Source organism: Ostrea edulis, chromosome 2, assembly GCF_947568905.1.
Source record: "Ostrea edulis chromosome 2, xbOstEdul1.1, whole genome shotgun sequence".
NCBI lineage: Eukaryota > Metazoa > Mollusca > Bivalvia > Ostreida > Ostreidae > Ostrea > Ostrea edulis.
The window spans coordinates 29,993,313-30,019,102 of NC_079165.1; the positions used below are offsets into that span (position 1 = coordinate 29,993,313).

Here is a 25,790-nt window from a genome sequence, read left to right on the forward strand (position 1 = left end):
TTCTCTGAAGAGAATAAGAAAACCCATAATAACCTAGCTTCAAAGATTATTTCCATATTGGGTCCTATATATTGAATTAATCATCATAGGGGACCAAAATTGATTTCCAAGTCTTTGTTTACACAAATTCTTACTGAAATCAGACAAGGAGTTGCCTTGTTTTACATCTACTCGACATAAAAGCAGCCATATTGTTTGATTATCAAATTTAAAACAGGAGCCATTTTGTTTGATAAATAGAATTAGCAAACAGATTTATGTATCTCAATTATAATGATAATGTTAAGTCTTTAGTTGATGATCGAGTCTCATTGAAATCAGGAGGAGAAAATTGTTTACAGACACCAGACAGATAGAAGTAGTGTTTACAGACACCAGACAGACAGAAGTAGTGTTTAGTGTTTACAGACACCAGACAGATAGAAGTAGTGTTTACAGACACCACACAGACAGAAGTAGTGTTTACAGACACCAGACAGATAGAAGTAGTGTTTACAGACACCAGACAGATAGAAGTAGTGTTTAGTGTTTACAGACACCAGACAGATAGAAGTAGTGTTTACAGACACCAGACAGATAGAAGTAGTGTTTACAGATACCAGACAGACAGAAGTAGTGTTTACAGACACCAGACAGACAGAAGTAGTGTTTACAGACACCAGACAGATAGAAGTAGTGTTTACAGACACCAGACAGACAGAAGTAGTGTTTACAGACACCAGACAGATAGAAGTAGTGTTTACAGACACCAGACAGATAGAAGTAGTGTTTACAGACATCAGACAGATAGAAGTAGTGTTTAGTGTTTACAGACACCAGACAGATAGAAGTAGTCCACTTGCTCATGCAGGTCTCTACATTAAGTTGGTTTTAAAAAGTGTTTGCCAACTGCTCTCTATGATACTTGAATTGTTCCAGAACATTATGATTATAGGTATGAAAGAGAGCAGATACACAGAATAAAATTAGAATTTCATTGAGCAAGTCTAAGACTACATGCATGAAGTTGGACATTGCAATTGCCATCACAGAGCTTATCTAGTTCTCTGAGGAAAAATTCAGTCACATCTATCAAATGCTTATAATAAATTGTAAAACTGAAACCTGAATCTATAATACACAGTGCATAGTGATTATAATATTACACCATATTTTATATTCATTTTGGCAATTATTATAAACATATTTTGACTTCAGTCCAAGATTTTCAAAATTGTCTTCTTGTCTGGTCGTCCGCCAGTAAAGCTAAAAAGTTTCTGACCGACAGTATTTTAACAAAGTGTAGAACAACAAAATCAATATTGGAAGTTGATCTAGCTAGTATTTTGAGTAGTTACACTTGACTTTTTGTTAAGTAAGTGTTTTGTCAATTTGAATATCTGATACCTCAGCTTAAATATTGAAAATTTCAGCATAAAGTTTGCAAACAGAGGTTGCTACCCATTGCATTTAAAGGATAGATTTTATCAATCATGAATTAAGATTCAGGGGGGGGGGGGGGGCAATTAGTCCATAAATCTCTGCTACATCTCCCTGTGTAAAATTGAAACTCCATTAACCTTTGATCTTAATATGAATAAATCATTGACTAATCATAATTGACTTCCTTTTGAAGTTTGATGACTATTAAATAGAGAGTTCTCTATAAACTAAAACTATCAGTTTCATTATATGTAATTGCAGGTGTATATTGGAAAGAAATCCCTGGACCTTTAACCTTTTTACTTAGAAACCCTATGACATTTGATCTGAAAAAAAATTTGGTGACTTATTCATAACTATCCTGGTTATAAATTTATATGACCCTCAGGTACAGGGTTCCTTATTGATCAGTTGAACAATTGGTGTATATGTTGTTGAACTTTACCTTATGGCCTTGGACCTTTTCACTTTAAAATCAATAGCATATGATCAAGAAGTCTAGGAGATTTGATGACTATTTCAGGTAAAGTGTTTTTTTAGTCAAAAGTAAAAAAGCTTTAATGAAAAGTGAAGATAATTAACAGTGACCCATCTCATAAATCCCTTAAAAAATACAAAGTTAAGAGAAGGACCCCAGCACACATCAGAGGTGAGATCAGGTGTCTAGGAGGAGGAAGCATTCCCCGTCGATTGGTCACACCCGCCGTGAGCCCTATATCCCGATCAGGAAAACGGAGCAATCCGCAGTCAAAATCAGTATGTAAAGAACAGCCTAACAATTGAAATGAAACATGTAAGACAGCATTTAACTTAATGAATGTTGTATTTGCAAATAAGATCATTACAATGACCATATAATCTAAATAACTTAAACTTAAATAAACCCTCTACAATGTATTATAGTAGAAATACATTGCCCTCTAATCTTTTGACTTGAAAATTGAAACGGATCATGACATTTACTACAAGTAGTTATGATTAACTTGCTTGTGAAGTTTGATTGCTATCAGGTATCAAGATATTGGTCAGCTGACATAATGTCTATTGACCGATATGCCCCACTTCTTCAAAGGGCGACACTTAAAATGAAATCAATGACAACTGTTATTAATGACTAATGCAGGCAGCTATGAATGATTCGCAGGCAGTTTAAAATTTTAAGGCCGATGTTGATGAAACTTTTCAGTTATATGTATAGGAAAATATGAAATTAATACATCTTTAATTTTGATGCCAAAAAGTTTGAACTTGCTAATTTTTTGACCATTTTAAAGACAAATGGCAGGAAATTTGTGTTTGTGATATTGTATATAGTAAGCACACAATACATGACTTTTAAAAGTATAATTGGTTTTGCATATCTTCACTTCTCTTCAGGACAAATTAGAGAATCTTTTCGTATCGTATTATGTTCAGAAATAGGCAGTGGCGGGTTGGGGGGGGGGGGTTTCCCACTCTTTTTTTTATATTGATAACTATGTAACTATGCATCAGAGCAAGAAGGAACCAGAATTGCTGAAATGCATTAATATCATATACATATCTTTTTGTTTACATTCTATAAAACATGTGGTGACTATAAATAAAAGGAAGAAGGAACAAGAATTTCAGTCGAAAATGCATTAGAATGCACCATTTTGAATCAAGCTTTTTAAAATTTTCCTGGGGGAGGCCCCCTGGACCCCCCAATGGGAGGGGGTTCACCCTCTCCCTTCAGGCCTCACCCCCACCCCCCCCCCCCACCCCCCCACAGTAAGGTCTAGATCCGCCACTGATAGGGCCAGATTAGACAAATTGTAAACCACGTTCTTTGTGAATATCTTAGTAGCTGTGGTCGTTGTAATTACACACATCTGGATCTTTTTCACTGCAACAACATTTTACACCAGTTAAGAAAGCATAAACATATAATTTTCATAAATTTAATAATTCACCAGATGACCATACACAGGTACAATATTTAAATCAATATTAATCATAATACTTAATTGTTATAATAAGATTTGTACAATAACACATTGTGTAACATTTAATTGAAGCGAGATCAGCAAAATATTTGCAAAACAACATAATATTCTGCGGACATATATAGGGGCCATCATATAAGACAGTGAGCTTTTGTATATGATATATCTGTACAAATATAGCATACAAGGATAAAAAGAAAAACAGATTGAAAACAACAAAGTCTTGATTGTCAGAAAAGGTGTATATACACTGTACATCATATTGAAATACTCGAGATTGTAGATACTCCCCCATGTTCATATTTATAGTTGTCTACTCAATTTTGATGAGTAATGTGAACCCAAAAGTAGTCAAAATAGACAAAAAGTAATCACGATCTTCACATATTCAATATTAAGACTTATAAATAGGTACAGATGGCTCTAACTGGATATCTGCTAAGCAGGTAGGAATGTGTGCAACAGTTCAATGGACAATACTCTTAAAAACAAAGAGAACCATCCATATAGTAATTCTCATTGTCGCAAACCACAGGCTATTTTTGAAATAGAATGAAACAATAACCCGTGGTTTGTGACGATGAGCAATTCTAAGCTGGAACAAAAAAAAATAGTTTTGATATAAATCATAAACATTAATGTATTACTGTCTTAAGGGAATGTAATAGAAGCCACCAGTCTCATCTCACCATTGTTCGTTATCTTCATCTTTTCAAAGTATAATTATTTTGTTGTTTGGATTACTTTCATAATTTTTTGGGGGTATAAGTTTTAAAAATATATATTGAGTAAACAGGTAAATAAAAATGATACACTGTACCCTGATTAATGCTTGATTTCACAGACTAGAATGATTAATAGATATGTAAGGAATACTTGTAATTAATGTAAGGAATATTTAAAACTAATGTTAAGAATTGATACTTATAATTAATATAAAGAATACCCTCCATTAATGCAGTGATGATGTTTCCACCTTTCTGTATCAAAAGAATAAGATTATAAGACCAAATTCAGGTCTCGATCTGCGCTTTCGGCTTGCTGCACATCTTGATCATATTTCAATTATTGGTCAAAGAAATGTACCATCTTCTGATGTGTATGTAATCACCATACAGAGATTAAATAATATTATGTTGAACAAAATCTGTATCAGTTGCAGATAAAGCATTGATTAGCCCCCCCCCCCCCCCCCCCCCCCAACAGCATTGTAAGCCAAACATGGGATGTGTCACATCTGTCTAAGATCGGAGACAATTTTTTTTGGGATTAATTTAAGTTCCATTATTGTTGCAGCATTACAAATACAGCCCAAAGTAGAATATGCAAAGCTATAATCATACACAAAGTCTGAATATTGTAGCAGAAAATCTTTTACTGTTACAGATCACACAAACTTTTTCCCAAGGAATGGTCGGAGTGGAGCCACTCTCAAACCTGCACTCACTGCTGGCAATGTGAGCATGTTGTTGAAAGTTAATTGAATTGATTGCAACAATTGTTTTACATGTTCTAAAATGCATGGATCTAACATGATTGGGTATACATGCGATTCACCGATAACACATACACATATATATATTTTGAAGCATACATACATATTTAAACCTGTCAAACTATTGAAAACCCATAAATTGAAATTGGATACAAAATACACACAATAATTCTCACCACCCACTGCAATCTTTCAAGGTCATATTCATATATGATACATATACATGTAAATGGAAAAGAACAACTTTAAAAATCATCTAATAGGCCTTAGTGTCATAATTCTAGTTTTTGTTTTATGAAGTCTAAAACATCGCCTTCTTTATAATCGGGGACTCTAAATGACACCTCGGGGCAATCTCCTTCTATATTCTCACAAAAGAGTTTTTGAAGAGTTGCAGTTTTTACCAAGTTGAACCCCACATCCCCTCCAAATGTGGAAGGTTTCCAGTATTTGGGTGAGCAGACTGGATTGGCCATCAGGCCTTTTACAGAGAAAGGTCCTCCCATCTCCACAATAGAGGTCCCAAACAAGGCTTTGTGTCGCCGTTTCTCCATGATTAATCCAACGTAAAACTCCAGAGCGTTAATATCACCATAGAAATCTTCAAGCTGCTTTGCCATTTTCTTCTCTCCTGAAAATTATTTTAGCCTTTTCATCAATAAATATTGATTATAAAAACCTTATACCATATCAAATAACACATACATGTATATTGAAATGTTTAGGTACTTATTGCTACCAAAATAGAGCTGTAAACTTGTTTTGAGTAATATGAAGTAAATAGATTTTGTCACTTACTTTTACTTTTAAAATGTATGTGATGTATCTTTCTAAATCGTTAAGAGTTGATAAAGTTAGATAATATGTATATCACAGGGATCAAACTTAAATAATCTTTTCTCAATAGAGATATTCATCATGGTGACTTGCATGACACATGTCTCATATGGTATATATGTTCCAATATAATGCACCCAGATAACAAATAGTAAATTCAGACTTATTCTGAGAGAATTATAATCCTGGTGAGCATGTAAATTGACCTTAAGGTAAAAATAATTATGAGTAATTTCAACAGAATATTTTTGTTATCAATAGATTTCTATATATACGAAATATTGTAGTAGTTAGGGCTATATGGACCGTGGATATTGGCCTGGGTAGCTCAGTGGTTAGAGCACCTGACTAGTAATGCAGGAGTTCCGGGTTTGATTCCCAGACCAGTTCAAAAAAATTTCCATCCTATATATTACATTTGGTGCCGGTGACCACTTCTGGACTTCCGTTGAAAGTCCTGCAAGGGGCAAAAAGAGTCGGGGTTGTGTACATGTCTTTGAGGGCAAAGACAATTTAAGGAAGGGGAAAAATATATTAGTTTGGGCTATATGGACTGTGGATATCAGCTTGGATTATAGCTCAGTGGTTAGAGCACCTGACTAGTAATGTTGGGGTCCCAGGTTCGATTCCTGGTCCAGCCATAGACTTTCTCCTTTCCAGTATATTACAATGTTATTCAGTAAGATTTCTTCCCTTTAAGGTAATTCCACCCCTCTAGAATTATAGGTTCAATCTTATATTTGATTGTTAATTCTTCAAATAACGTATCTTAGTAACAAATAAAAATGATAAAATAAGTATGTTGTGATATTGATGAATTTTTTATCAATTAGCACACACATACCTGTTATCAACGTCCGAAAATTGCAATGAAAACAGAGTTATTGCCCTTGGATTCAATATTTTGAAACATATAATTGATTATAATATAACTTAGACTTTTGAAATATTTTATGGTTAACAAGATTTTTTACAATAACTATTGAAAAAGACTCCAACAAAATTTATGTTCCTGTCATGCATAAATCTTTTTAAATCATTCACTTTACAAAATCTTATGATGGAGGGTGGAACTGCATTAAGAATCGGCTAGGCTAGCTATAAACAAATATTTGGTGGTATCATTTTCTTATGTAATGAAATGAATGCAATGCAAATATAATAATCTTGCCTGTTAATTCCTCAAAAGACTTAAGAGGTGCTAGGTTGAATTTTTTCCTGTACTGGTTGAAGGGCTGTAATCTTAAGGTACGTCCATGTTTGATGAGATCTGTCACTACAGGGATTGTCAATGGACCATGATTGTGGGGACCAAACTAGAGACAGAAAAAGATATTTAGGTTAGTATTTACAAAATTAAATATAAAGCATATTTTTTCTATGCAAGTTTTGTACATATTATATAACTCCTTTGGCTAACAGAACTTGGTCAACCAGATTCTTTGAATCATGATTAGTTATTATAGAATTTAAACTCAAAAGTAGCTGGTACTTTATATTGATATTTCTGATACTAGCATTATGTTCTTCTTGTCTGCATCCATTAGAACTTCACTTAAGTTTGTGTTCTTCCACTTAAAGATAAAAAAAGATTTAAAGCCTTCCAGAACACTTATTTTGCCTCCAACTTTAAAAAAATTGTTGTTCTGTCATTCAACAGAATGTGTCACATGTTTCAGTTAAGACAGTGCATAGAAGTTAAACCAATCCAGTAAAGCACCGAGCAGCAAAACAATTTTACGGTACATGTATTAATCTGCATGGTCACATTTTCTCCATGAAGTTGTAACAATATATTTATGCAAATTACAAAATATGACCATTTTGTTTCTTGTTAGTGATAAGAATCCAATATAAAGACATGATGCATACAAAGCCTGCTCTCTGTCTCGACATCGAATCCACAAACTCCCTCATTCCATGCTTGACAACTATCTCTGGGTGGAACATGAAGTCCTTTAAGTTATACTTGGTTCCATTGATGTTAAACTCATCCGGCATAAGAGGATGCCAGTGATACAGATGGTTGAATTCTACAGCTATTCTGTTCTGATATTGAAACTGTTCCCCAAACAACAGCTCCGGATTGAAGAGCAGTTTGTAATGGTAGTTGCTGAGGTGCTGCACGTAGTCTTCTATTACTATTTTTATGGTTTCTCCTAAAGGTGTAAAGGAAAACACAAATCAAATTTATATAAAAACAACAATAAAACTTTGAAGTTATATCCCAAATATAAAGGATAGATTACAAGGGGTCTGTAAATGAATGAAGAAATGTCTCATAAAGTTTGCAATGAAAAATTTGTTGGGAAACTTAACTTATGCAGAGTTTCGGTCTTTAAAACTTTTAGACAATCCTGATGAAATACTTGAAAAATTCAATCAATCATCTAAAAAATTCTGGACAGCCATGCAAAAGTTGCACAAAATTTGGTAAGTAAGATACATATATGTTTCTTTAAAATGGTGATAATACAAAAATACTGGATATGGAGAAAAGGCAAAAAATCTGATAAATCTACTTAATCTCAGTACATGTACTATCAAATGAGCAAAATGCATGTCCAAAGGAATGTGAAAAAGAAATCAACAACATATAATACCATTTCCTGATTCAGCAATGTTTCAATGCAAACACTCTACAAGATACAGTCATCATTTGTATATGCCGTCAAAGATGGGATATATTGTGGTATGGCTCTGTCTGGGCCTTGTAGGCAAAATACAAAATGAGGTGTAAGCTCCAGGATCTTACAAGTTGGTACATTTGATCAACATGATCAGAGGAAGCTGCTTATTGTTTTTCAAGGTCAAAGGTCAATGTCTTGGTATCAGATGTTAGAAAAACCTTGTAGGCAGAATATACATCGAACTATTGGGGCCAGGACCATCAAACTTGGTACACATACTCCTTATGCCAAGTGAAAGACGGCATCTTTTCTTCTTCAAGGTCAGAGGCCAAAGGTCATAATATCACTTGGTAGGAAAAGTTTGTGGTAGAATACAGACCAAACTGTAAGCTCCAGGATCTTACAACTTGGTACATTTGATCACCATGATAGTATCAGATGTTAGAAAAACCTTGTAGGCAGAATACACATCGAACTATTGGGGCTAGGACCATCAAACTTGGAACACATACTCCCCATGCCAAGTGTTGGATGCATTTTGTTCAAGGTCAAAGATCAAGTTCATAGTATCACTTAGTAGGAAAACCTTGTAGGCAGGATACAGACCAAACTGTTGGGGCTAGGACTGTCAAACTTGGTAAACATACAATTTATGGCAAGCAGAGGATGCCTATTATTTCTCGAGGTCAAAAGTCAAGGTATCACTTAGTAGAAAAACCTTGTTTTCCTTACATATAAGATATTGCCCTTAAATTTAGTCACAAGCTTCCTCTCGGAGGAAGATAAGTTCACTTTGCATTTTAACTGGATTGGTGCAAAATTGGGGTAAAAGTAGGTCATACACTTTTCCAGATATTTTTTTTGGTTATGAATATAGGTATTCCCCTAAAATTTTGTCACAAGCTCCTTCTCAGAGAAATAGATATTCAGTGTACATTTCAACTTGATTGGTGCACTGTGATATACTTTAGGGCTAAAAGTAGATCGAATAATTTTCTGGACTTTTTCTCATCATAGATACATATATTGTACTGAAGGTCTAATGGGCATATCTTGTACCATTTGCAGTACTCTTGTTAATCGTTTTACTGGCATATCTAAGGGTCTACTTCTCCACAATCATTCATTTCTGATGCATTGTCTGAATTCACAAAAAATTGGGAGGTGATGAAATTTTCAAAATAGGGTGCAGTCACTGATTCAGAAGATAAGTTTTTAATGTGTTGGCCAAACTTAATATAAATTAATCAACTAAAGCTGATTTTGTTGGTTCTCAACTGCTCAAGGTGTCAGCCAGTATTTACTCTGGACCAGTTGCCCATCTTATAAACAACAATTTCATAAGTATTTTCCCCTCTCTTCTTGAAGTTGCCAATGTTTGCCCCATTTTCAAAATAGGTTACAATTTAGAACTGATCCTGGAAATTACAGGCTAATTTAAATTCTACCCACACTTCCCGAATTTATAGACAAGCATGTTGCTATAATCATATTTGTAAATTCACATATGATTTTGATATAATCACCCAATCTCAATCAGGCCAATTGATGTAAAGAAAAGAACAAATATAATCTTATTGGCATAGTAACATTTTAAATTAGATTTTAGTAATGCATGTGACCTTGTTAGCCATGATATTTTACCTCAAAAACTAATTCAAAATTGTACATTTGATATCCTGGCTATGAAATGTTTTCATTCTTATCAAGAAAATTGTATCCAGCATATTAAAATTGGGTATGAAATCTTGAATCAATACTTTGCCCATCAAAGCAGGATTTAGTTTCTTTATTTCCGTGATCCATATGGCTCATTGGATTGGAGTAACTCAGGGTTCTATTTTAGGCCCACATTTGTTTTGTTTTATGTTGACATCTCCCATTAAGTGTACAAAACTCCGGTATTACTTTTTTGTTGATGATGCTGCTACATTGCATTATTGTGATAACAACATATTATTTATTGAACAATTGGTTTTGTCTGATATTAAACAAATTGAATGTTGGTGTCAGAAAAACTCAATGATTTTGAATTCTTGTAAACTAGGGTATGATCGCGGGAATGCACCAGAGAAAATCTAAAAGTGGTCAATGTTTTACTTGATTTGATTGTATCCAGTCAAGAAATTAATAAGTGCTATAAATGAAAATTATATTTATATTGGTAAGTTTCTACAGTATAATGTCTAAAATATATTATAATGTCACGGGAGAAGTTCCCTGTATCTCAGATTATCAAACTTCATAAAACTTAAAGCAAAGAGCAGCTAGAATTGTTTAAGAAGTACTTACAATCTTCACAAATACAAAACCATGCACATACTCTGTTCAAAAACTCATTTCAATACCCAGTTATTTACATTACTGTGGAATGTTTAACCTTTTAAAAATGTTAAACTGTCAACCACTTCATATGTCTGTAAAAATGCAGTATCAAGAATCTTATTGTAAACTAAAGAAATTCTTATTTGTAATTTCTTTTTCATGATTATTTTGTATATCTATTGTTATTTGTAATGGGAAGGATTAGTGCCCTTCACATAACCAAGATTACAGATGTGATGTCCCTTAATACAAAAAATCCATCCAAACCACAGCTGTATTTTGTGTGGATATTTTGCATTTAGGGACATTACATATGATATTACTTTTTTTATAAAGACAGTATAGAAGGGATCTTGGTTACGTACCTTCACTAAAATGTAGTACCTAGTCCTTGCTGCACTAACAGAGGCACGTAGTGTAAGGACTAAAGATTTTAACTCTCCTCTATCTTGAGCTTTTTCCCCACCCCACCCCCTTCCCCAGTTAGCTTCATTTCCTTCAATTCTGTTTTGTCTGTATGCCTCCATGTTGTTTTCTGACGACCCTTCCTCCTTTTTATTTCTGGGGTCCATCTGAGTGCCACTCTTGTTATACGTCATTTGTTGGTTTTCTTATGTGGCCACTAAACCATTTTATAGACATTTCTCAGCATTGTGCTGATTTTGCCATTTTGTGAAAGTTTTCGTTAGTAACATTTTACGGCCAGATTATCCTCAAGATCTTTCTTTGGTTTACAAACTGATTTTTGACATTGCAGTACACTGCATTAAAAGATGGATGTAGTGGTTGACATTTTAGCATGGAATTACAAACTTTCTCCTCCAATGACTATATTACATCATTTCGACCGTGAAAATGAATATGTACCCCAAACTTTGTAAAAGTTCGCATTCTTTTAGGTGTGGTTAAAGTATGATCATGAATGTACAAATGAAGATGCAAAATGTATGTCCTTTCCATAACTGTCATGAAAGGATGCTATACACCATTTCAAAACTACCTTTATTTCTGAATTTTTCATGGTAATTCATGAGTAAACCTAGTATCATAATACATTCTGTGGATAAGAATATTGACTACTATAATAATTTGTGACTTACATACATTTGTGAGAATGGGATAATGCAATTATTTGTATGACTGTGTATAATTAAAAGATTGTTCCAAAATTTAGAACTTGCCTAGAATAACCAATTTGGATGTTTGAAATAACCTCTCATCGTTCCATTCAGGATGCTCAGCCTTCAGAATGTCACAAACTCTGTTGTGTTCCCGCAACCAGATCGTACCGTACATGAACAGGCCAGGCAGGAGACCAAAGAAAGAATGCCCCATGGCATACTGCTTGTTCGTCTCCACATGTTTTGGATATCCCATGGGAACTTTGGCATCCTTTGTAAGTGGAGGCCATACCTCATCATTTACGACCTGTTCGAATGGGAAAAGTAGGCATCACCTTTAATTACTAATCAGTTAACAGAATTGTATTTTCAAAAATTGTTACAATAAGCAATACTTATAGATAACTGAGTAAATTTTTGTATGGTTTACCATTCATTTAATGCTGTAGTACTTTATCTAGATGAAAATATTATGAACTATATCCTGTGGTGGAATGTTTCAAATGTTTATATCCTGTGATAGGATGTTTCAAATGTTTATATCCGGTGATAGGATATATTACAGATGTTGTGGTCAGTGCGTTTGAGTCAGCATCTGATGATTGATTTCAGCTGTATTACCATTTTTGTTGTTCAGTATTAAGCTACCATGTGCAACTAGATGACAATGAATTAATTCAAGTTTTTGTCACGCCAGTTTCTATTTATAAGCTAAATTACTAGTTAAACAAACCATGCCTGATTCATGAAGATGTCTGTTTAAACTTACCTGAAATTTAAGTTTTCCGTCTTTAAATGACCTGAGGTTGTTCTCTGAGTCTTTGTTTTTACCATAGACATGAGAAACGTCTACCTTTAAATAGAAAACTCAGGTGTATATATAATAACACATAATCATTAACTACAACCAAACTTTTAAGTGATATTCATTATGAATATTCAAAATTTTTAGGTGTCTGTTTGTAAGGTAATATATTACTGGTAAATGTAACCTTTTCATGCTCAGGTGCTTTGGTAATATACATATAACCAAAAGTCTTGTACAATTGAAGTTTGGTATCTCGAACATTGATATCTCAAATACCAAACTATGTTTCTCATTTTACATTCTAAGGCAACTATTTTGATTGGCTAATTAATTCACTGAGGTTTGAGGACTAGTTAATGATTATGCAAAGGTTTTGATTTTAACATCGTACATCATCGAAGAATGACAAAAAATACGCTACCCTATTACATGTAAATACAAATTTTGCATTTCATGGCAAATTTAATTGAAAAACCAATGAAATGAAACATCAAGCAAAATATTGCATTACAAAGAAAAATTGGTCTTGAACAAAAATTGGCAATATATCGAAGGAGCACTGTAGATTTGTCTGTAACCCATATGACATATATTCATATGATGTGATATAAGCCAATCAAGTGCACTTGGAACAAGTGAATTGAGTTTGAATTATTCATATTTTAATCAAAATTACTGGTTCTGCATATTTTAATTGTTATTTGCATTGCAATGCCTATACCTGACCTTAATCTACGAGCATCACACATTTTTATCCTCAAATCTTAAAGCAGTGGTGTTATTTTTTTTGTCTGTAGTGCATGATAATACACATGACTTTTTGTGACAAATTTAGTTCAGGCACTGTGTGTGTATATGTATACATGTATATTAAGAAAAGTGAATTTCATTTTTGAAAATACATGAGGGTATGAATGATGCTTCTTGCTGGCTTACTTTATGAAAATTATGAAAGCATGAAATGTCACAGTTCATACCCTCCTGTGTTTTCAAAAATGAAGTTTATTTCTAGTTTGCTTTCTGTCAGAATTCTCAGCCATTAAAATGGATGTACTATATTTAATTATCTGTATTCATACGTGCGTTTTTGCATCTGTAATGCATTCATGAGGAAATGGCTATCATTACAATTTGTAATTGTATCAAAGGCAAAAACATTGGAAATATAAATTAGTTTTGATTGAATGTTTGCGGGAGTTATCTTTGGCAAATAATTTTTTTTATTTAATCCACATATGGAATTCAAAATTCTCAAACATACCCCATGCCCTCCCCACTGGAACTGGGGCCCCTTCTTTATATCAGTCTTGAAGAACATGTGTGTAAAGTGCTGTGCAAAGTAGGAAAACAGAGTACTGGTTCCCATGGGTTCTGGAATAAACTCTTTTCTAAGAAAAAAGGTCTTGACAATGTCTTCAGGTGGTGGCATTTCCTTCTTTCCTGAAATTATTTAGAAAATATACAAAAATTATGAAAATGAATCAAATTTTGTTAAGTGAACACACACTTTTCATCAATCAAGAATATTATATTTCATGTGCATGATATATTTTTCTGTAAGAACAAAACCTCAGCACTCTCTCAACATGAGCTCTGCTGAAAAGGTACATGTGAAAGGTGCATGTGGTTAAAACTACAGATGCAACTATGTGACCTTTATAGCTGAAGAAACGAGTCGGCCACCAGAAATTGTTAAAAAGAACACATTTGCCATTATTGCTAAAGAAATATCATGTACAGTACTTTACCCCAAACCCCCATAGGAGTAGGGCAGTCTTTGGGTACTGGTGGCAAGGTCCGGGTGTACACGGTGAGATTGAAGTTGGAATCCACAGTGATGTATTCATGCTCTGAGGTGTAGGTTGGAGGGCTGTCAATCATGTCAGATCTCACTAGAAAAAAAGAGACAATTGTCAGTACTATAAAAACTGCCATGTGTAAATATATTGAATAATAATTTGGAATTGGCTGAAGTAATGTGACTAAGATATGTAATTGGACATATATTCTGAACTGAATTTTCTTGTGTTTGACATATCTTTCCTTCTTCTGGGTAGACTTTTTCAATAATGGTACTCCATTCCCCCTGCCTGGTGTCATATTTTTGTGTGCCTTGATTCCTTAAAAATCACCATAATTAATGCACCAACATTTGTTGTTTACACTTGAAAACTGTAAGCGGTATGCCATTGTCTTTGATTTTATGATAAATTATAAACAAATCGTGTATCAAAGAGTGTATTTGTAACAAATCGTGTATCAAAGAGTGTATTTGTTGCACTAGGAATTAAAGTGACATTTCGGCAGCAGTCTTACAACAGTTTGAAAAATGATGACTGCATGGTCAACAACTTTCACCGGGGTGGGTGGGGGGATTACAGTTACATATACACACAAATGTAATGGTTTGGAGTAGATTATGTTGTAAACCAGAAAACAGTTTATATAAAAACTAAGATTGTATGATATGGTTAAGCATTAGCTCATTTCCATAAGTTTGAAGTTTTATTTAAACATCTGGCCTCGGATTTCTTGGAAAAATATCAAACTTAAGTATGAGCAGTCAAAAGTTAAGTAAAATCTCAGACTCAAGTCCAAGTTTCGACTTAAGTTTATTTCAAGAAATCCAGGCCTGATATAATCCATATTGTTTATAACCAACATGTAATATGAATATTGATATGACAACTTTCTAAAATTCTGCATTGTGACGGTAATATGGACTGGTATAACAGTTGATCATTCTTTACCATATAAATTACTTTGATGAATGGCAATCAACAAATGAAATTGTGTGTTACAAACAAAATTCAATTATTTACACATATAATAATTGTGTGTTACAATCAAAATTAAATTATTTACACATATAATAGTTGAACAAAGTTTTAAGAAATTTTTTTTACTTGTGTAAACTTTTTTCATGACAAAATTTGCCAGGAAAGGAATGCTGTTGATGGTGTTCCAGAGCCATTTCTTGGACGTCAATAGATTATGCAGTGTGTCTGGGTCTGGCTTAAGGAATAGTTTTATCCTCTTCATAAATGTAGCTGAAAAATACACACAATTTTAAAATACAACAGTAAATTTATTTGTGAAAGGACGTCTGGGATGAATTTTCAATGATATTTTTGTTTTAAAAATTTTCGTTTACACATATCTAAAACACGATCACTGAAATCAATCCACATCAAGTTTCGCAAAACATCACCATTCCTTTAACTTTGCTGGACATACATTATTGCTTTCTCTGTTTTTGGTTATCCCACCCACCATCCCCACACTTCACCCTCTGATAGTGGAAGAGTTTTACATATAATGTTATTGTTGGGGCTCTCACAATAGTTTGTAGTGTGGGCTGGGTCTGTTTACCCCCAATTCAGATAAAAAATTTTGTTTTCTGTATTATGTAATTAATTAAAACCTGTCAACCCAGGTGTCTTGAAATCAAACCTGATGGTGTCAACCCAGGTTTCCATTCATTGACACAATTCCCAAGCAATAGTGGCACTCCTTTCCTGTACATCAAATTCCTTACATACATTAAAACCAGAAATGCAAATTTGCATGATTTTTAATTTATAAACTCGTTTTCACTAGAGTGTACAAGTATTATCAATGATAAACATCAGAAACCAATAGATAAGGAGTTGTCATACGTGATTTATTGTGCTTTCAAATATATTCATCTACTTCACAACTTGGGGTAAGATTTCACAGAGAATCTCAAGTAACAGATTTGAAAATGACTCACGGGTTTCACAGTGTTTGCCGTAGAAGTCTAGATTGGCACAGTCACAGTAATAACTCTCTCCCCGAGTCATGCATACCCCATTATTCTCACATGGGTAGGAACAACAGGGATTATGTGCACCTGAAATTATGGAAGATTACAGATTAGCAATTTGGTACATGCATTACTTGCAAATTCCATATATTCTTATAAGTATATACATGTACAGATGATCTGAGATTTCTTTATAAAGTACTAATTCAGAAAAAGTATTGAGGGCTTTACATGTTTTGGTGGAAACTCTGTATTGCCACACTTAAATGCTTTTTAGCTCACCTGAGCCAAAGGCCCAAGTTAGCTTTTCTGATCAAAATTTATTCGGCATCTGTTGGCGTAAATTTTTCACATTTTCATCTTCTTTTCCAGAACCACTGAGCCAATTTCAATCTAAATGGTAAAGGGGATTCAAGTTTGTTTAAATGAAAGGCAATGTCCCCTTCAAAGGGGAAATGATAAAAAAAAAAGGGAAAAATAAGTTGGGGTTATTTAAAAATCTTCTCAAGAACCACTGGGCCAGAAAAGTTGAAACTTGCATGAAAGCTTTCTGACACCGTGCAGATTCAAGTTTGTTCAAATAATGGCCCCCAAGGGTAGGGTGAGGCCGTAATAGAAGATCCAAGTTTAACATGGGAATATGTACAAAACTCTTTAAAAATCTTCTGAAGAACAAATGAGTTTTATCTTGTGACCATGGAGTTTGACCTACTTTGAAGAAAAGCTAACCTAGGGAATATCTCCTGAGCTATTTAAGGTAGGGCTTTCGTATTCCTTATGACAAGAGCTTGCATTTCATACCATGATTTGTGACCTTGTGTCATGGTTACTGTATAAGTGGTATTTTGAGCGAGACACAAATTTTGTGATTTGTCCATGAATTATGGGTATATATATATTTAACGAGAGCTAAGTTTATAGTGACTAGATCAGCTATGGAATAAATGTTAGCGATATGCAATTTTAGCGATCTTAACACTGTCGCTAATAATAGCAAAATTAAATCTTTGCTAAAAATTCTACTGATACAGTATGTTGTGACCCTTTGAGGCTAGCCTAGGACCACAATGTGGGGTCAAACTTTTTCATGGGAATAAAGATCAATAAAAAAGATCACAACAGCATGAGGGTCACTTGACTCAGGTGTGCTATGTGACCAATGGGCCTCTTGTTTGAGTGAGAAAGGTTAGTCAGTAATTTTGAGGGTTGTTAATTTGGTGATCTAATATATTATGCTCTTCAGATATAAAAGGAATTATTTTTGGTACTTAACTATTTTGGCGATTTGGCATATCTCACAAAATTAGGGCAAAATTTGAATCCTTCCCCCCAAAATAAAATTGTTATGTGGTATTATCCACAAGTCTCTCATAAAATCTAGATGTCAATCAAAATCTGATTTGTAGCTGACAATCAATATACAAATAATGATTGTTTTAAAAGTGTTCAAATAAAGAAATAACACACAGTTAAATGTTAAAAGAAAGTAAACACCAAAATACAATTAAATATGGCATACCTCATCTTCACAAGTCAAGGGTTATTGAGTGTGAGGTAACGAATCAATAACCCTTGACTTGCGAAGATGGGCATTCTTGTGAATATATTGAGTTTCAAATTATAAATTATCTTCACTATATGAATATTAAAAGGAACATACCTAATACTGATGCTATCAGACAACCAAAGAATATTGCTTTCCACCACATGTCCATCATGAGTTCTGTAAAAAAAAAATAAAACATTTAAAATACCAATTAAAGTATGTTGTTGTAAATGATGACATGACTTTCAAGAATTTTTAGAATCTCAAGAAGTATCGGACATTAATATGTACATACAATTATATATTAGTCTCTTGCAGCATTGGTATGGTTAAGATAGAATAATTTAGCATACACATCTATATACTATGACTTATCATAATTTTATCATCAATTACATTAAGTACTGTGGAATCGTTCTAATTCGTGGGGGCCAACATTCGTGGGTAAGCAAAATTTGGCTGGTTCGTGGGGACGTAATTTCGTGGGTAAGCGATAGGATGTCACTAGGAGAGATAACTCTACTTGGTTTCAAAAGATGTTTGAGGACACGTAAATTCGTGGGTAAGAGTGACCCACGAAATCCACAAACATCAATCTCCCACGAACAATGATGACTCCACAGTATTTCATATTTTTTTTTTACAGAAATTGTATTACATGTAACAGGAGTCGATTCCAGTTTAGCTTAGAGTATCAGGTATACATAAGGAATATACAGCAAGAATAAAATATTTTAAAAATATATTGTCATTTTATCTTCTTTGTGTCACAGATGAAATGGGCTACATTAACGAATATTTTAAAAATATGATTGAAATTTTCAGCAAAATAATGTATTACTTGTTTGCACTAATGTACGAAAAAATCTACCTAAGAGTTAATTTAATTTGAATTAAACAACAAGAGAAAAGCATGGTAAAATAATTTGAATTCTTTCACTAATTTTATTGGAAAATGACAGAATTTTGTTTTAAGATGTGGCATAATCAGGCACATACCTGATTAATCTTTTTAAAAAAATCATTTGTGGATGAAAGGATGAAATTCTGTATCCTCATACAACAATGGATCTTTATAGGCAGCTAATTACGTGATAGAAATATACTCAACATCATAATAGTGGCTGTCGTTACTTTACTAGCTACACAATAAGTTCAGAGAAAGTTTACATTTCGTTGCTTTTCAGGAATGGTAACTCTTCCATGCCCTTCATTGACAAGAACTCTCAGAAAATTCATTGAGAAACATTTTTTTCATTCCACGGTCCCACCTATCCTTAAATGTGGCAAATTGACTACATCTTGACATTGTTTGTGACTTAACATACATGTACATATCACTATATAAACAATACAATCAAACTTTCTATCTTTTAGTTGTAATTTTTTTCCTGAATGTGCATGCATTGATCCCATTTTTTGTTAACACCCTCTATATCTACCTGTACCCAGTGTTCACAGCTTAGCCTTTTAACTCGCAGGTCCACAGGATTGAATCACTATGTAAAGTTACTGTTCTAGATTTGTCTATATACTTCTGGTGACTCCAGATAAAATCCGTAATGTATTACATAACTTTTACTGTTAAAAAATATTTAAAATGGAAATTTTAATAATTGATTTAGATTTATTCAGAACATTTAGAAATATCAATCAGCTAGAAATAAAAGAAATCAGCACCATTATCCAATTTTCTACATCAATAACTTATCAGATTCTTCGTCTAAAACATCATCACATACAAGGTGGGCATTTTGGGATGTAGGCCTCTTATAACGATCCATAAAACAATTTTATAATGAATTTGGAAGTCAGTTCCCATTATCTGTTTTAAAGTTTACTTTTTATACCTGGTCTATTATAGGTGAAGGTCTCACTGTTTTCTCATAAACCAAACACAATTTTTATCAGCACAACCGACAGACTTTGTTTTTAATTTATCGATCATCCCAATTATTTATTGGTCTTGGGTTAATGGACAAACATTAAGGTCGAAAAATTGCCTGAACCAATATAAATCAAATGTGTCCTGTCACTAATGCATAAAAAACAAGGTCCAGGGGCCATAATGCTTATCTGAACCGTGGCCCAGCTCATATTAAAACAGCAGTAGCTGCTAGCAATAAGCCAAGTCCTACTATTTAGAAACCACCATATTCTACATCAATGCATATTTTTATAACTGTTTGGAAAGATTCTGTATAAGATCTTTAGATTTCTGCTATTAATTGTATCAGAAAATTTATATATTCATTGTAATTACATGGACTGCATGCAGTATAATATAAGAGATTAATTTCTACTCTGGCTCCATGCTCATAGAATGAAGAAAACTGAATCTTTACTACATGAGGATGCTTACATATCAACTCAACCTGTTATATTGAACCATTTTGATTCATGAGAAGATTCTTAAAGAATTTTTGTTTGTAATAGTAAATCTTTGTAAAACTTGGAACTGTATATGGCTTAGGGGTCATGATGTGAACATTAAACTTGAATTTTCACTATACAGTGTATTATGAAACTCTTGAGTAATTATTCATTGACTTTTTAGCTCACCTTAGCTGAAAGCTCAAATGAGCTTTTCTGATATCACCCGTTGTCCGTCTGTAAATTTTTCACATTTTTGACTTCATCTCCAGAACCACTGGGCCAATTCAATCAAACTTGGCAAAACACATCCTTGGGTGAATGGGATTCAAGTTTGTTCAAATGAAGAGTCATGCCTCTTCAAAAGGGATATAATCACAAAAATGCAAAAATAGGATGGGGTCATTTAAAAATATTCTAAAGAACCACTGGGCCAGAAAAGTTGAAATTTACGTGAAACCTTCCTGACATAGTGCAGATTAAACTTTGTTAAAATCATGGCCCCTAAGGGTAGGGTGGGGCTCCAATAGGGGATCAAAGTTTTACATTTGAATATAAATGGAAAATTTTCAAAATCTTCTTCTCAAGAACCACTGGGCCAGAAAATTTCAAATTTACATGGAAGCTTCCTGATATAGATTAGATTGAAGTTTGTTCAAATCATGGTCCTTGGGGATAGGGAGGGAACACAATAGGGAATCAAAGTTTTATATATGCTGAAATATAGGAAAAGTTTTTAAATAGCTAGGGCTTTCATATTTTCTACATGTATATCGATTCTTTACAGCAAGACCTTTCATGTGGTGTGTGACCTTGATGTGGAAGTTTGACCTACTTTCAATAAAAAATTAGACCTATTTAATATTTCCTGAACTCTTTGAGGTAAATCTTTCATATTTTGTATTTTTACTTCATAAGGCAATACCTTTCATTTCATGTCATGGCTTTTGACTTTGTGACCTTGAATTTTAAGTTTGACCTACTTTTAAGAAAATATAATCTATTGGATATATCTGGAACTATTTTAGGTAGGGATGTCATATTTTGTATATAGATTCTATGGCAAGACCTTGTGACACAATGGTGTTTGATTTGGCCTTGGAGTTTGACCTACTTAAAAAAAAAACCCTGACCTCTCCTGAACTTTTTTCATAATTTGTATATAGATTCTTAATGGCAAGACCATCTTATTCCGTTAAGTTTAAACTTGTGACATTGACCTTGGAGTTGGAACTACTTTTTAAGACTCTGACCTACTTAATATCTCCTGAACTATTTTAGGTAGATCTTTCATATTTTGTATGGCATATAACTTGTATAAAAATGTTACCTATTAGATATCTTCGGAACTATTCAAGGTAGGGCTTTCATATTTTGTATATAGATTTGGTATGACAAATCCTTGTGATACATCGTGCTTGATCTTGTGACCTTAACCTACACCTACTTTTTAAAAACCTGACCTAATCAATATCTCTTGAATTATTTAAGATAGCACTTAAATCATATTTTGTATATATATTTCTTATGATATTCCATATCATACCATGATCAATGACCTTGTGACCTTTGTCTTAACAGAACAGCAAGGCCATGTTAATCATATTGGTGTTTAGGCATATCCGTGTTATGTGAATTCATTTTCAGTTATGTCATGATCCTTTGGGACTAGGTTGGGGCCACAATATGGAGTCAAAATTTTTCCTGGGAATAAAATTAATAAATTCAAATTCTTTTAAAAATCAGAACTGCTGAACAATGGCAGGGCCAAGGTAACTCAGGTGAGCGATGTGGCCCATCGTCCTCTTATTTGATTTAATTGTTATATTTGCATTTTCTAAAAAAAAAAAGTTCATCATACACATGTAACGATAACTCATTTCTTACAAGAAGTCAGTTTTTGATAAGTAAGAGACATATAAATGTTCAATGTCATGTCTGTCCTTGAATATCAATATCATTCTGGTATTGAAATTTCAAATGAAAAAGTGTGGTTTTGTAATTCGCATACACTGTACTAGTAAACTATGTTTTAAATTACTCTGATACTTCGTATTGGTGAAATAAACCTGTGGTTTCACAAAATTAGTTTTTTGTGCGAGGTGCCAGAATAATCCCTAATAAGGGCATGTGATCGGCTTAAAACCAGAGCTATAGCACAAAAGTGGTCAAATAAAGGGGGAACAATACACATGATAATACATTATCTATCACATGCCATACGTACGTAACAGTTGAAGAAAAACATAAAAAGTACGAACAGTAAAGAAAGTAGAAAGGGAAAATTATCACCTAGCTCCTAAAAGACTCAAAATACTATGAAAGACAAAATACCTCTCTCTCTCTTTCTGTAATATATATACACATACATACACACACACGCAGACACTATAAATACCCAAATGTATCATTCCTAAATCATACACAATTATCTCTTTATTTTGAATACTGGAGAGAAAGGTTTACGTTAAATGATATCGTACAGTTCTTTTGCGACTCTTTGGAATGATTTAATTGAAGTAGACACCTTGTATCATATACCAAATCAACATATATATCTCCATCACCAGGTGATACTACGTGTAGTAGTAAAAGTCAATTTTAAGAAAAGTAGTCTAGTGTTGATTATGCAGTAGTCTAGTGTTGATTATGTAGTAGTCTAGTGTTGATTATGTAGTAGTCTAGTGTTGATTATGCAGTAGTCTAGTGTTGATTATGCAGTAGTCTAGTGTTGATTATGTAGTAGTCTAGTGTCGATTATGTAGTAGTCTAGTGTCGATTATGTAGTAGTCTAGTGTCGATTATGTAGTAGTCTAGTGTCGATTATGTAGTAGTCTAGTGTTGATTATGCAGTAGTCTAGTGTCGATTATGTAGTGGTCTAGTGTTGATTATGCAGTAGTCTAGTGTTGATTATGCAGTAGTCTAGTGTTGATTATGTAGTGGTCTAGTGTTGATTATGCAGTAGTCTAGTGTTGATTATGTAGTAGTCTAGTGTTGATTATGTAGTAGTCTAGTGTCGATTATGTAGTGGTCTAGTGTTGATTATGTAGTAGTCTAGTGTTGATTATGCAGTAGTCTAGTGTCGATTATGTAGTGGTCTAGTGTTGATTATGCAGTAGTCTAGTGTTGACTATGCAGAGGTCAGTTGGGTTCAATCACTGATGTCTGTTGGTAGGGCACCTGACTAGAGATTGAAAGGGTCCTGAGTTCAAATCTCAATCTGGTCCATTATATTTTCCTTTCTGGCATAATTACATTTATGTGACATGTAAATGTAATATGAAACGTAACAGACACGCACATGTGATAAAAGTTACTGGATAAATAGATGTGCTTATAATGGATTCACTAATTTCTAGAAAGTTCAACCTCTCCTCTCCCCATGACTTTTTCCCCCCGCCTTCCCTCCCTCCTCCTCTGTCAAATGCCCTCGCTTCTGTTTGTCGATGCTCTATAAAATCCCTTGGTTTTTCCATAATCCCTTTAACTTGAGAAGTTCATATGGTAATTTTAAACAAACTGTAACTTTATTATTCTGATGAAATGGCGTGAGATGAAAGTTTAGAAAGTGGGACGTTTTATTTCACTAAAAATGAGATGTTTTATTTTGATCGGTTTTCATCACGTAAATTCTTTGAGGCATGATGCATGTCTGATTCAATTAAACCAACGTTATAACAGTGAATGTATTCAAGGTTCACTGATTAATCTATTAAACTTGGCCAAATAAAACTCTGTTTCAGTGATTTGATGAAAAGAATTTTAATTCAAAGAGTTGATTTTACCAAGTTACAGATTAAATAGATGCCTAATACTTCACAAATCTGAAGAGCTGGTGGGAAGCGAACCGAATTGAAAACCTTTGGCTTACTTACTGGTATCAGGCATTTTTAAGTTTTTAATTAATATCCTGATACTCTAAAAAAAAATATTAGAGTCAGTTTTTGCCATTTAATTCCTTTAATTGATTTTTAAAACCATGAATGATACTTTATTTAGATCAAAACGTGATGAACTTGTGGTATGATGTTACAAATGTAACAATAATATTACGAACAACAGCGTAATAACATCATAGTTCTGTAAGTTTTAGCTAAATGCGTAGGTATTATAAAAAATTATCAATGTAAGACACATTACAGATCAAGCTCCTTTTTTGTTTTAATTGACCTTTTTATAAAAAAGTTATAGCCCTTTGAATAAAATTCATCTTCTGCAATTTTTAGGACTTCTAAGTCACTCGGGTGATAGGAATCTGCACTCAGGTGACCTATTGCTATTGGTCTGCATCCATTGTTGTTCATTAACAATTGAACAATCTTAACTTCTTGATAACTACTATTCCAATTCTTTTTAAATTTGGGACAAGGAGGACATAAATTGTAAATTTCAGGACCCCTAAGGCACTAGGGGTATGGCAAAAAGTACCAAAAATTGACCAATTTTCGAAAGCTTCTCCTCTACAACCACACAATCATGTATAATAAAAACTAAATGTATAGTCATGTAGAAAAGAAAGGCCTCTATCAAAATTGTAAATTTCATGATCCCCAGGGTAGAGGTTCTGACTCCAGGGCAGGGCCAATTTTAACTCAGTATACAGTGCGTATGAATAATGTCTTCTTTAATTCTATTGATACTAAATTAAAACTGAATTAATTGATATTTAGAATGCTACTCCCTTTACCAAATTTGGAAATTCATGATCCCAAGGATAGGAGTTGTACCAGGGTGGGACCAAAATATTAAAATCGCCAAAGCAAACCCAGCTATGCAAAATACATGGGGGCATCTGACCTATGTGGCACACTAGAGCTCCACCTGAGCAAAACAGTGAGGTGTGCTATTCTGCCAAGTGGTAGTATGCTGCATGTTCAGATGTTGAGCTCAACAACCCGGTGAGTATGTGATGTTTTAGGTGTCAAGCAGGTACTGCAATAACTGGAAGTTGAGCTGAGATGTGAAGTTATGTCAGTGGAGAGCCAGCTGGCATACTCCGCAACTCAGTGAGTATGAGAAGTTTGAGGTGTCAAACCGATATACTCAGGAGCCTCGTGTTGACATTAGCATTTAGCGAAGGAAATGGCCTGACCATTGAAATGGTATGGAGTCTGATCCCTGAGAATTTTGGGGTAAAATTTTAGCATGTTGAGTTACAACATTTAACAAAATGCCCAAGAATCAGATATGAAATATTGTAAAACAATATTGAATAGCTGAGACAAATTGTAATGATAGCTATTTCCTCATGTACTCCAGTTGTGAACCATCATGCAAGTTTGAATCTTGATAAATATAGTACATCTATTTTAACAGAAGGAAATTCTGACAAAAATGAAAGTAGAATGTAAATATAAGAAATAATTCCATTTTTGAAAATGCATGAGGGTATGAACTGCAATGGTTAATGCTAGTATACTCTTCATGAAGCACTAGCTAACAATGCTTCATTAAGTATGCTAGGTGGCATGAAGTGTA

At 33.6% G+C, this 25,790-nt stretch overlaps 2 protein-coding genes across 8 annotated transcripts in view; one reads left to right on the forward strand and one right to left on the reverse strand.

Annotated features, from left to right (window-relative positions):
* Window positions 1–3,330: 3,330 nt before the first annotated feature.
* The window catches only part of LOC125678677 (prostaglandin G/H synthase 2-like), a 52,393-nt gene continuing 29,933 nt past the window's right edge, over window positions 3,331–25,790 (reverse strand). For all 7 annotated transcript variants that reach the window (XM_048917299.2, XM_048917303.2, XM_056153716.1 and 4 more), the window contains 10 exons: window positions 18,053–18,115; window positions 16,360–16,479; window positions 15,512–15,655; window positions 14,354–14,497; window positions 13,867–14,045; window positions 12,567–12,650; window positions 11,858–12,104; window positions 7,594–7,880; window positions 6,893–7,037; window positions 3,331–5,515 (listed from right to left, as the gene is read on the reverse strand). In XM_048917299.2, coding sequence (XP_048773256.2) covers window positions 5,157–5,515; window positions 6,893–7,037; window positions 7,594–7,880; window positions 11,858–12,104; window positions 12,567–12,650; window positions 13,867–14,045; window positions 14,354–14,497; window positions 15,512–15,655; window positions 16,360–16,479; window positions 18,053–18,110 — 1,767 coding nt within the window. In that variant the 5' untranslated portion in view covers window positions 18,111–18,115 and the 3' untranslated portion in view covers window positions 3,331–5,156. The remainder of the gene's footprint in view (window positions 5,516–6,892; window positions 7,038–7,593; window positions 7,881–11,857; window positions 12,105–12,566; window positions 12,651–13,866; window positions 14,046–14,353; window positions 14,498–15,511; window positions 15,656–16,359; window positions 16,480–18,052; window positions 18,116–25,790) is intronic.
* LOC125678675 (cytosolic phospholipase A2-like) overlaps window positions 11,998–25,790 on the forward strand; it is a 53,847-nt gene continuing 40,054 nt past the window's right edge. Inside the window, exon 1 of the mRNA XM_048917297.2 lies at window positions 11,998–12,121. The gene's annotated coding sequence lies outside the window, so the exon portion shown is untranslated. The remainder of the gene's footprint in view (window positions 12,122–25,790) is intronic.